This window comes from Lepisosteus platostomus, chromosome 21 (assembly GCF_059453375.1).
Source record: "Lepisosteus platostomus isolate fLepPlt1 chromosome 21, fLepPlt1.hap1, whole genome shotgun sequence".
Taxonomy (NCBI): domain Eukaryota; kingdom Metazoa; phylum Chordata; class Actinopteri; order Semionotiformes; family Lepisosteidae; genus Lepisosteus; species Lepisosteus platostomus.
Genome location: NC_142631.1, coordinates 13,079,496 through 13,093,505, shown reverse-complemented (window position 1 = coordinate 13,093,505; position 14,010 = coordinate 13,079,496). Strand labels below are relative to the sequence as shown.

Here is a 14,010-nt window from a genome sequence, read left to right as displayed (position 1 = left end):
GATGTTTAATGTGGCTTTCAGCCATAAAAATGGTTACAAAACCAAAACAAGTAATTAAAAAGAGCAATAAGTCTAACTTCTGAGAGAAATACTGTTATGAGAACAAGACCAGTGCTGTTGGTCATGGATACTGACGCCAGCTTGCTCATTTGTGAAAGGGAACAGCATGCAAGAAGAAAGCAGATGGAGAAGACCCAGCAGTCTTCTCTGGAAGGAGAGCAATGTATGAGATCTAGAAGCTTGGATTGTTCCTGACGGTCAGACAGAATATTCCAACAGTGCAGTTCTAACTGAAAAGGGCTTTCGGACTACAGCAGGTCTCCTCTCCTGTCTAGCCAAATGCATTGGGCATATGCAGCTGGGAAACCAGAGAGTGGGACAGCTGTATTCTCCCAGCCCTGATGTTGCAGGGTAGGAGGGCAGTTTGTTAGCTCATGTGTGGGTCTGCTGGTGTACCTTGGGTGAAAACCAGAGAGCAGGAGGTACACAGCTGGAAGGAATCTAACTCTGTGGAAGAAGATTACCAGGAGATGCCAGTCCAATTGTTGAAACATCTGGCATATCTCCAATACAGGGACTGAAAGAACTTGGCAGGAATGAGGACGTGTGAGACTTTGAGCTGCTGTGCGTGTAAAATGAGGAAAGAGAATAATGCTTGGAGGCTGTGTTAACTGTGGCTGGAGGCTGAGTGAGTAGTATGAAAGACAAAAAGAAACAGTGGAAGTGAGTTATGAGTGGGATAATCATGTACAGACAGGTCTAAAACAAGCTTATCAAGTGGTGTGAGGCCTGTCTACTATACCAATATAGATAATTTAAGGAATATCGGTATAAACCTCAGTGAGCTGCATGCTGTGCTGTGTATCGGAAAATGGTGCAAAAACAAGGTAAAACCACAACAAAATTGCAAAAATACCATGATACCAAATTCAGCACTTGGGAATTTTTACCAGGGATAAATGTAGAAAGTATATATAATGCATATACCTTAAAACCAGAAACCTTGCAGTAACTCAGAATGTGCAGACAGGTGAATTACACACAAAAGCTATCAAAATAGAGAGAGCAGCAGTGAGCTTGTCACAGAACTGATGGAATTACTACTAATGAGCCTCACTCTGTAAGTACTACCTCAGGCCATGCAGGTAGACAGATTCATGAATGTTTTCGTGATCTTTAACATATTATGTATACATTCAATTACCTATGATTTAACAGCATTTAGGCCAACGTGAAAGTATATAAAATCTACATACTGTCAATCAAAAAAATGTCAGGTCAAGGACAACCTGAAACTATATTTGAGGATGTTGCTGTTCATAGGTGGTTTGGTTAACTGAGCACATATGCCATATACTGTATATACTACATATGGTTAAGGCAGTACATATACTGTATGTGTCATGTAAATAGTGTTTTCAGCATGAATTTTAATGGAATTTAAATGCTCATATCTACTGAACTTTATTGTAATAGATATTATGTGAACAAATGAAATATTTCAACAAAATAACATTTCTTTGGTTGATGCTTTTACTCAGAAGATCTTCCGTTTGTACAGATGGGCATTTTGCTAAAGAAATGTGTCTCAAGTAACTTGCTGAAGAGCACAACAAAAGTGTCCCATCTGGGATCTGAATCGACACCTTTCCAGTTAGTCCAGTGCCACATCTTTCTCCAGTCTTTCATTAGGGAAATTGTACTTCCAAAAAACTCTCTCTTATAATGAGTTTACTGCTATTTAACCTAAACCGACACTTATAAAGACATTTAATCCAGAGTCATTTGAGAGAAACTTCCAAATGGATAACGCCAACAATAACTTAGACAAATGTTTTATTCTCCAAAGAATGTAAAGTATTCAACTGGGTTCCCTCTGAAGAAATTTAGTGCACCTAACTTTTTAACTATTTTAAAATACTACAAAAGACAAAACCTTACTAAATATTCTATTTTCTAATTTAATACATGTTGTTGTTTTAGGAAGTCCAACACAGAACTCAAAAGCAATTCCAAAATGTCCAGAAATAGCCCTTAATCTCAGTAGTGCCACTCAGCGCAGCAAGCAATTACAGTAGGCAATAGCTCACTGCCACAGGCAAAGACCATGCTGGAGCTACAGCAGAGCTGACAAAAAGAATGAATGAACATGATCTCTTCAGAAAATGTCATTAGTGTGCTTGGAAAGTGTCTACATACCAGGCTGGTGAAGGATGAGGTTTGGCACACATGTATGGAGCCTGTTACCCCCTTTACACCAAACTATACCAAATCACAAAGTTGGACAGCTTTGCATGACAGTAAAATACTTGTGCATTTCTTTATTATTCAATTAACAGTTGCAGTGCATCTCTTTTGCAAGATCCTCTCTTCTGTTATCCAGACCTATGTAGTATTATGACAACTGGCATATGTGAAAAAAAAAATCATCTCAGTATCCTTGGGTGTGAAAGGCAGTGTCTGTCGTTTGAGTTCCTCTCCTGTATAATGTTTATAACTGCATGATCTGAAGCTCAGTAAAAACCCTTTCAAGGCTGTGAAAGGGTTTGTCTATATAATGCAAATTGCTTTAAATGATTAATCAAGAAGAGAGCTGTCAGACTAATGGATTCAACATCAGAGCAAGGCTCTTTTCATTTCAATTTGGAGTGCACCAATTAAAGCTTGATAAAGTAAACAATCTCTGTGATATTGTCTTCATTTGGTTTGGAGGGTACAGCCAATCAGTCAGCAGTTCTGACTGCCCTTGCTTAAAAGGTAATCAACAGGAATATCCCCAAGGCTATATGTGTATTAAAACATATTTCAGCTTCTCACAGATGACTACATATTCTGGCCCAAGAGTGCCTGCTGTTATCCAGTAAACTGTAGTTAAAATGAACCACCTTTCGAGCAAATAACATAGAAATACAAAAGTATATACAGTATATGAAAAGATATTCATATGTGTTTGTGATTAATTTGTGATTGCATTATTAACGATGGATGGTATAACCTTGTTGTATCTTTCCTCAAGGGTAAAGCCAAATACACTCGGGGTATTTTTTTTTCTCTTTTGCTTACAAGAAACATTATTCTCTGAGACACAAACACATTTTGACAAATGATACTCAAGCAGCATAAAGACAGACCTTTTCAAAAAGACCTCTAGTCACAGAACAGCCAAGAGAAAATTCAAATATGCGACTGGGCACTTACCATGACAGATATGTGTAGGATGTGCAGCTGCTCATCCATGATCTCTGATGGCTCCCGGATGGTGGGCTCTGTCACCTGGGACAGGTGTTCAGCACTGCTCATTGACACGTGGAAATAGAGGGTGCCATTCTCCAGCCACTGCTGCTTCCAGTGCACCAAAGAAATGTCCGCACTCGTTCCTGACATTTCTGCAATCAAAGAAACAAGTTATTGAATACTTCACCAATACTGGACAATTTCATATCCCATTCTAAAATCCCAATTCAAAACAAATCAAGATAGCAAGGACCATTGTAGTTGTGTTTTCATGTTCATGCCTAAATTACAACACAATAACTGCAACAAAATCAAAGGATGTTAGAATCGAGCTAAAAGATTGGTTACCTTGAAATGTCTCATTGCAACCTACAGTGATTTGTGTCCAATGTTTTTTTTTCTTTTCAGAAGAGACAAACCTTTACAATAACCAGAGTTAAAGTATTTATTATTGAGAAACCCAGAAGTATGAGACACATAAAAAGTGGATATCAGACAAACATAACTAGATTAAAACTCTTCCCTAAATTATTTAACAAAATCTTGCTTTTCTTTAAGATTATACATTACATAGTGAGGAGCAGTCACTAGGGAGTTGGGTATTTTACTGGAAGAGTTGAAAATGTAGGTGGGCACTGCTGTCTGTGCCATGGAGCCAATGAAAGTGCCCACAAAAAGTATTGGGACAGAAAAGATTAAACTTATTTTTGGGTTTACAGTCAAGCATTTTGTTTTTTTTTTATCAAAAGATTAATACGAACAAAAAGTACAATACACATTTTATTTGTGAGTAGTTCCTGGCACACATTTGATCATATTGAACACTTTGTATTCAGTCCAATTATTTCTAGTGACAATATCTGGCATAAACTGAAGTACTGGGACACATCACAATGAGATAAAGTCAGTATTTGGTCGATAATCTTTTTGAGACAATTGCATGAAGTCCATGACCCATTGAGATCACTATCCACATTATGTAATAATTTGAGATGCTCTGCCAATTCTTTGCATCAGCTGTTTTTGAGTTCTTTCCAATTTGGGGGTTTTTCATTCCCCAGTTTATTTCAATAGAATGTGCAATGCAGTCAAGTTAGATTTAAGGTTGTTACTGACTTAGTAACCAAGTCTACTTTTTCTCCAGCATTTTGGTTGCATTGGACTTATGTTTTCTGATCATTGTCATGTTGTATGATTTAGAACCACCCTTCATAAGAAATAAGAAATGTAGAAGTGATGTAAATGTTAAAGTATAAAAGAACTGCAGATGCTCCATTGAAGACCACCTCTTTTTTCAAGCACAGTATACTGTAGGTAATACTTAAAATGAATGTATAATTACTTGAAATGGCAAAGTACAGTATATTCTTGTTCTAATAAGATCAAGTATATGCATGGAATTACCCCAGAAAAACAGACACATTAGAATGTACTTATTCTTATTAATCTTGTTTTCATAAAACTGCTTGACTGTAAACAGTTTTGACTTTGCTGTCTCAGTGCTTCTGGAGGGCATATTACTTCACTGATCTCTACAGGAATATGCCTAGCTTTATAGATGAGCGCAAATTAAAGGCGTTATGGATGAAAGTGCCAAGAATATTAATTAATTATTAATAAAGTAGGCATAAGGAGGTGCAAAGTTTATTTTTAAAATGTACAGCCACAGCCAAGGACAAAAGGTGTGTATCACCCTTTGGCAACTATCAGCAGAGCTTGGTTAGTACAAAGCCTTTGTCCATAGTTGTATGTAGAAACAGATTATGATGTCTTTAGCAGCCTTCTATTGTATACATGTAAACACTGCCGGAAAAGGGCATCACAAAACTATTGCTACAGCACAACATGCAATAGAATTATGAGTGCAGCGATATACAACACCTTTCTGCAAGCTCCTGTGTCACAATTAAATATGGGTAAGTGATAAATTTGCAGGGCAACAGTAAAAGGCTGGTAAAAAAAAATCATCCTTTCACTTTCTGATAGGAATTACCTTATTAAAGGATTAAAGGACTTAAAAAGGCTATTTAAAATTCTGATGAGTCTATAGATATGTGTGGCATTTTTATTATTTCCAATTAACCCAATGGAACATCTCTCCTTTTTTCTTTCTCCTTGTCAATGTGCTCTTTATGGCTGTACTCCTAATCAGGCACATCTTGAAAACGGTGTATTATCTTTAAACAATGAGGCTAATGATCACTCAGCTGCAGTACGGGTGCCATTAAAAAAATAATAAAAGAAAGCTTTTTAAGTCCCCCGTACAATGAAATCTGAGGCTTTAACAGTGTGTCTGACAGTGAAAGGTTTGAAGGTGACACTGCAGTGTTGTGATTATTCCTCCTTAAAAAAAAGCACACATATACAATTTAAAACAAACATAAATGTGAATTCATAAATACCATACAAAGCAAACAATTGCAGAATTTACCACCATTAATCACACTGCAATTCTCTTAGGCCATTGTTTACAATGGGTACTGCAGGCATATTTAGCATCTTTACAGACAGCATTCATTTTATGCCTCTGTGAGAAAAATTAAACCTAACATTTAAGAAATATATAATAAGAACGTAATGTGCTTTTATTCAATGATGCTGTGAAATGGGTTTCAGTCTTAAAAACTCTTGTTCCAGACTTCAAACAACTTTATGATGCATTTGCTTGTTGACACACACAATTATTGTCGCACAGAGATTACAGGCAAATGCTTGCAGGAAATTGAATTTGGGGTAATGTCTTAACAATAAGAATGTTAATTGGTTTTTATCGCTTTTCATGGGAGGAGAACAATATACCATGTTGGACAAAAATGGAGCTACTGAAGTATTTGCTAAAATATATATTAGAAAAAAACGCATTTTACAATGCAGTATAGTAACATGTATTGCTAGATTTACAGAAAGCACTATGCATTTCTTCATTTGCCCATTGTAGAGCCCGCAATGATCATAAACAATAGTAAATCAATGGCAGCAATTGTAAAAAAAAAAAACTTCATTTCCAACCTATAGTAGATTTAAAAGGTGCTTCTACTTCTATGTGACTCTGCAGACTCTTTCCATCACAAATCTTCAGGAGCACATTATACCAAATACTAAATAACCAAGCTATACCCTACTATTGAATTACCCATACATAATGTTTCATTTGTCATCTAATTCACTGGGAAAAAAAATACAATACAGCCTTTTAACTTGGTCTGATTCTCAACATCCACCATTTTCTCATTAAAGAAACATTATTTTCTAACCCTGAATTTTTATTTACATTTCACTCCCTCAGGTAGAGGACTGCTTTATCTTTGTGCTGTAATCATGAATCAACACAAGTCACTTGAAATTCTAAAGATTCCTTTATATATATATTGTATATCTGCAGCACTGCAGCCCAAATGGTAATCACAAATTCATGCAAAAAAAACAGAAAAACAATTTTTAATAAAACATGTTTCTAAAAATGTACATTCTCTGTCAAATTAAAAAGGTCCACAGCATTTCTACAGCTTCTGTAACTTAATTTTGAATGTAATTATCAAATATTTTACATTTAAGATTTAAGGATGTTTGAGCATGGGCTCAAGCCTTCTAAAGTAGTGATAAACGTATCTCTCGATAGGCCCAACAACATATTCAAGAGATATATGACATATGATATACAGGTATGGTTTATATAAATATGATAAAAGTAGATATATTTCTACTGTAATGTTTTAGAAAATGCTGAATAATATTTCAATAGAGAAACTATTACTTCAGGAATTTACGGACTTGATATGATATATTTAAGGAATATATTTTACATTGCACTGCTATTACAAATAATATAGTGCATAATGATACTGAGAATACAGAAATGCTAGCAGTGATTACATTCTTTTCACCAATACCTGAACTGAAACACAGAAAATTAAACTTCACTTCAAAGGCTGATATTTTTATATAAGTGTGGAATACTGCAGTGAAACAGATGGAGAAAGAACTCTGCTTATATTGAACAGCTATCAGCTTCCAGTGCTACTCCTCCAGCACAACAAAAGTGCAATGATTAAAAAAAACATGAAATTCACCCCCCAAAACAAGTTCAATACTAAAAACAAGAGGATTTACTCTTGTCATGTTACTCTTTAGAGCTTTTAGATAACTTTCTTTCTCCAAATGACTTTCTTTCATGGCAGTCAAGATTTTATTAAAAATATGCACTTTAAAAAATGATTGAACAATTTGTGTATTTTGGGATGTTCTGAAACTTCTCATATGCAGTATTGCAATTTGTGAGGATCTGTTTTAACTGATGGACCAATGTCCTGCATCAGCAATGTGTGGAATGACCTCTTATTAGACATATTCTCTAATATTATGACAAGCAAGTGTGTGTATATATAACTGAAAGTGAATTTGTATTTTATTACTGATTTGTGACTAAGATAATTTATTCATTTCTGAAAGGAACAGCTCATTTAAGATTTTTCATCCATTAGCTGATGATTTGTTCTAACAGAGTAGGGACAATTTAAGACACTTTGTATTTTATCTAGTTACACAGTAACTTCCTCAGACTGCATCATAATCTGATTTAAATAAATGTCTGAATGTCACAATAAATGTCACATTTACACTGTCCAAGATGCACTACAACACCAAGAGATATGTGATTCTCTCAGTCATATTCTTGGGCAAAGGCTCTAGGGAGGTAAGAAAATTAAGTTAAAAAAATGCTTTCTCATCTGTCACCTGTCCCTGCATTTAAGCAAATCTTGTACTTGTATGTATTTTACCTAGACATAGGCAATTTCCACTTTTTTATCATATGCTCTTTTTTTTCTGTGTCCATTTATTCTCTTTTCAGTAGGCTGTGCGCACAGAGTAAGTTGTCCTTTCAGTTTGGAAACTTTTCTATGGATCCAATGACTGTATAATTCGAGAAGTGACAGATGCAGGGATATACAGTATTGTGTCACATTGGATAGTGAAACATTCCTTTTTTAGAACAATAAAGGGTAAGACAAGAAACAACAAAAAACAGAAAGAAATTGTAATTCTTAATTTCTGGTGTATGATAAAAACACACATAAACTAAATCTTACAGAAAATATCCAAAGCAATGCAAAGAGAAAAGCCATTAATTCTGCCCAAAATCTGTCGCTTACCATTAGTAAATTGGTTATAAGCTTTGTTTTACTGTATCACATTTACAATGCCTTAAATGTTTTGTGTCTATATCAATTTTGTTTTAAGTCTTTAAGTTTATTTTCACTATCACGAACGTTGCCGTCACAAACGATACCCGTATAGTAATCTTTTTTTTTATTGCACCTCTACAAGTCATTTTCTGCATTTTTCCTAACAAATGGACAGTTGCCTCTAGCTTTTGTCGAGCATTGCATGATTAAATTTATTGCCTGTGAAACGTAGAGCAGCATTCATATGAGAATTGCTTTTATTCACAGCCAGGCAAAGTTGAGATTGAACCAGTGACCTAGAAATAAAGGGCTTTAGATTTTTATTTTGTACTGCACCACCAGCCTCTCATTCAGACCTATTCAATATATTTACACACATCTATCAATGTGGAAAAAGAACCCGTGCCAAAACTGCAATAAAATCTAGAACATGATGCTTTCACTTTTTAGAATGAGCAAATACAAGAGGTAAATAAATATTCAACCTCAGCACCTTCTCAGACAATCTATACATCACTACTTTATCTAATAAAACACATGCATTATTTAAAAGAGCCAGCAAAACAGAGTAAAATGAACAGTAATTTACAACATGAAGAGAAACAGCAGGGCAACATTACTTCCTAAAATGAGCCAATGTAGATGGAACCAAAGGTGCCTAGAAAGGAGGAGGGGTCCATTATACAGTAGCATTAAAAATTAGGGTTTAATTAAAGAGAATAGTTCAAGCACAAAATATAACTTCTCCACCCTTGCAGTCTCTTTCTAGTTTTGAACTTACTCTTTCCCAAATAGACAGCTAGATCTAAATGGAGGTGAGCCCCAAAATAGGATACTGTACGTGGCCATTTTAAGCAAGCTCCAACAACATCCATGATGCATCTGCATTCTCATGCCAGTCAATCAGTCAACAGGCCTCGCAGGAACTACACACCCCAGCTGATCTACACTAACTTTAAGGAGAGGCAATTCCTAACCGTGTTACAGTAAGGCTGGAAACATTAAGCAAGTTCCATGTTACACATCACATGACAAACTGAACAGGTAAACTAAAACATAACAATAGAATTTAAAAATATAGCTTCAAGCCTCTGCATTGCTATCTAAACAATTACTGCAATAAAGACAGCCACTCTTATACTGAATCACCTTTTAGCACTTTTCACACCAATGGTTACATACTTCTGCTACTCAAACTCTTTCCTATTTTAATTCTACAGCCCTGCCATTCTCCTCCTGCTTTTTGTGGAGTTCCTTTGCTTTTGGTTATTTTTCCACAAGTTTTTTTGCCCTCAAAAATAGTTTTACAAGGAGAACTTTCAATGGTCTTAGACGGCATCAAAGCTCAGGTGCCTTTACACTCAGGACAGAATTCATTTTAGAGCTTTTTTTTCACGTCAAACCTAGAATGTGCACAGGATGAACTCACCTATCACAAAAAAAAATGTTTAGACATGTTTACACTTTAAGTACATATATGTAGTAGACAAAAACAATTTGAAACAGTTGTTTAAATGAAGAACACCAAGTAAACTGGAAACAAGGGTTTTCACAAAGGTGTGGTTCATGCATCCAGTAAGCATAAACATCCCAGTATGTTCAAGGTCATGTATTATAATACTGGACAGGCATGGTTGTCTGTTATTAGGCAAGCATGACTGTAAGAGGACACCTCAGTGATTTTGAAAGAGGCAAGATTGTTGGTTTAAGTTGGCTGGCAGGAGCTTCAGTGACCAAGCAGGCTCGACGTGCTGATGATGAGCAAGTGTCTGAGATGATGTTCGAATGGAAATCTGAGGAAAATGCATCATTAGCAAAGGTCAACAGTGTGCAAAAGTGTACTCTCCAGGATTCTGATATCCAAGAATTAATTTTAAGTTCAAGGAAAAACAGATGAGCAACTTTAGAATCTGCAGATTTCAAACTGGGACACAATTTTGCACCTGGAACCTGTTTGTATTACCATCAATGGTTCTATCAGTTATCCTGAAAGTCATTTGATAGCAATTCTTAGCATTATTAAGTGCTTGTCATCAGTTTATGAACCCAGTTAAATTCTCTGTTTCTAGTCTATGAAAGGCTTACACAAATTTTGAGATTTTATAAGAAACTTGTATTTGATTTTTAGCCCTGACCTGGACTTCACCATGTACATTACTGTGCTTTCTCTATACCTTTAAGTGTTTCCAATTAAATTTAAATATTTTCATATGATTTTGACATTTGTGATGTTGAGCAGTTGAAAAATAATGGTGTAAAAGATTTAATGTTTTCATACAGTTATAAAATTTACTTGCATTGGCTATTTTTCTGTATCTTTGATGCAGTACTTTCACAGATATATGTCCTCATATCTGTTCATATCCCATTTATATACTCTTTTGACCTGGTGTTTTAACTTCTTGTACCATAATGAGCCTGTCATAAAATCTCTCTCTGAAGGTTTAACATAGTTTTTAAAGATTAACAATAGCTATAAAACGAACCCTTATTATCTATGAGAGGTTACTGTATTACTGCATTTAGCCAAGAGTGTTGCCATATTGTTAGCCAAGAATGAGTGGATGTCTTAGTTAGAAGTTAGAACTCGTTTTAGAAAAAGAAAGATGTGAAAAAAGGCCAGTGTACACTCTAAAAAGTGAATTAAAAAACATCTCAGAACAATTTTAGATACAGTACACAAGGCAAGGCAAATCTACTACAAACATGCTGAATGTGCTAGTAGGTCTATTGCATCACAGCTAAAACAAGTGTCTACATTTTAACTGGGGCAATCAAGAGCAATAATACTGTAATATAACATTGAGTAGTGTTAAGTATACGTCTGCTTGATTCATCTTTTCAACTAGATTTTTCTCCATAGAAAATGCCTGGTAGATTTTACTCTAGCCACTATGTATGCAACTCGTGTATCAAGTAAGATCTTGGCAGAATTCTGAGCAAAGAACATGAATAGACAGTGAAGAAGTGATTTTTGCATTGCAAAGTGAACAGTTTATTACAATTCCAAGTTAAATCTCCCCTACCTCAATATCCCTCATTGCTGGCTGTGTTAGATCAACAAACACATACAACCCACATAGAATATTTGTTAGATGGTGTATAATCATCAGGTTGTGCACGATGTTAAACACCACATTACACAAAATATATTGCTGCCCTAGAGTAAGTCCAGACAAGAGTGACCAGGAACAGTACTGACGTTAATGGAATTTCCTAATCAGACAGACAAAAACAGATTATTTCACTCATCAATCCATTGTTGTTCATCAGAATCAACAGTGAAGCGGAAACCAGATATCAGAAACAGAAACTAAGATAAAGAGAAACTGAAAGAGGAACCTTGTTACACAAAGGTTTGTGATCTGTGATCAATTATCTACTAGAAAGAAAATTAGATACAGTAGAAGGGCCAAATTAGCTTACTTTATTTGTAACCTACTTATGAGGTCAGTAAAGTGCTACATATTGTCCAAAACATAATCCAGCCACAGTTTCCTGGGTTTTGTTTTTTGCATCTTTACCTTCAATTGTAAAACAGACGTTTAGATAAAAAGTTAAAATAATAGGCAGAATCCTTACACAGAACATCTCCACATTATAGTCTTCACATTTATAACTTATGGTTTGGTGTCAACTGCACAAAATTCTTTCTGCCCCTCCAGGACTGTGTTCTTGCTGTGATTAGAGCACTACAGCCTCTGGCATTGTTTGTAATTCATTAGAACAAACATGATTAACAAGACACTGAGTCAGTACAGGAGTCTTTGGGGTACTGTGTTGCTGTCAGGTACTGATGCTACACAGATTTATTTCTCTGAGTAATGCACTTCCAGATCTGCCTCAACATCTTCAGCACAATGACTTAACAGTGACTATAAGTTGAAACAATTTACAAAACTATTTATTATCCAAAATAACTTATTGAGAACTCTAGAAAGAATTAAGAAGTAACAAATTTATGTTTGACTTCAGTAATAAGCAATATCATTTTTCTTGTTCGGCTTATGTTACCATATCTGTACTATAGTACCTTTATTTATGTGCTTTTGATTCGGTAGTTTGAACAAGACAAAAAAAAGGTATGGACTCAGCACTTCCAGTGGTAAGTTACTGACCACAGGATAGCCAAAACACAATTAGACAGCTGTGATAGAAGCATCATGAAATAAGGATTTGACTGCATCAGCAAAATCACTCACATTTTCCACCATCTCCCTTCACCTCTCCTGGTGTCTTGGACTGGTAGTTATCCTCCATATAAATGACACATGACAGAAGCTACTAATGCACATGCAACAAATGTGGAGGCGCCCAACACAGCCCCAGTATCTCTTTAGCAGTTGTCAGACCTGCCAACGAAAACTATAAAGATCTGTGAGACACCCAGATGAGAGTCATTATCTAGCAAGAGAATGAATTGAGACAGGGAATATCCCTATTACACAGATCATATGGAAAAAAGAAATCAGTTTTTAAAACTTAAACATATCTAGACACTTCCAAAACACCTGTAAAAAACGTATCTTCAACAAACTCTGGACACAACTCAACCCATTTGAGATTTGATATTGTCTAAGAGGGATCAAATACATTCTGTGAACATAAATCAAGTGGGTCATTTGATAATATTTAAAAAGTTACTAATGCTAAGGTTTTGCATGAAGCTTATATTACAAAACTATAAACAGGTTTATAACAATAACATAACATCATCAAGAAAAGAGACCAGAAAGGATAAATGTCCATTAGTAAGAAGGAAATCTTTTCATTTCTGTGCTCTTACCAATGAGACTTTCTTCCCAGGAGCCATATTGTTCACAACATATTTAAAACAGTAGTTGCATCACTTGAGTCTTGTGGAGGCAAGGCACTTTCTAATGAGTTGCCACTGACCTTGGAGTATATTAGTATAATAATTCAGTAACAAAGGTTAGAAAGTATAATCTATACTTTGTGTTTAATTCTTCTTTTGTTTCCTAAATTGTTTTGTAACATTGTAACAGACTGTGGGGATGGTTATGAGTAAGTGATACAAGTAATTAGTGGTTATGGGACTTCAGTGTATTTAGATTTTCAGAAGGGTAGAGATAAATTAACAAAGATAAATTAAATGGTGAAAGCTGAAATTGGAGTGATGTAAGTAATTAACAGAGTACCACAGGGATTTCTAAAAAAGACCACTGCCCATCCCAAATTAAATGAATGACTTAGACTGTGGTACAGTTATTACATTTGTCATGTTTTCAGATGATACAAAAATACAGACAGAACTGTTAGAGCTGTAGAACTGTTACACATGAGTTGTAAGAGGCTACGTACAGTATGAAAAAGTCTTATGTTGACACATTTTTTAAATCTAGATAACATGGGGAAGAAATAAAAAAATAAAAAAATGTTTGAATATGAAGTCAAAGGTGTAGAACTGAAATCAGGGTTTTTTTTATTCAGAATATTGTGCAAAGTTTTATTCACCATGTAATAGAAAACATATTGCACTTACTGCTTGAAAAACTGAATGTTTTTAGCATTGAAGGAAGAAGGCTTAGAGGGGACCTAACACAATTATTCCATAATCGTCACAGGTAATGTA

The 14,010-nt window shown here is 35.2% G+C and overlaps 1 protein-coding gene across 2 annotated transcripts in view; it reads right to left on the bottom strand.

Annotated features, from left to right (window-relative positions):
- astn2 (astrotactin 2) overlaps positions 1-14,010 on the bottom strand; it is a 649,131-nt gene that overhangs the window by 541,942 nt on the left and 93,179 nt on the right. For both annotated transcript variants that reach the window (XM_088614565.1, XM_088614566.1), the window contains exon 2: positions 3,199-3,386. In XM_088614565.1, the coding sequence (XP_088470691.1) occupies positions 3,199-3,386 (188 nt within the window). The remainder of the gene's footprint in view (positions 1-3,198; positions 3,387-14,010) is intronic.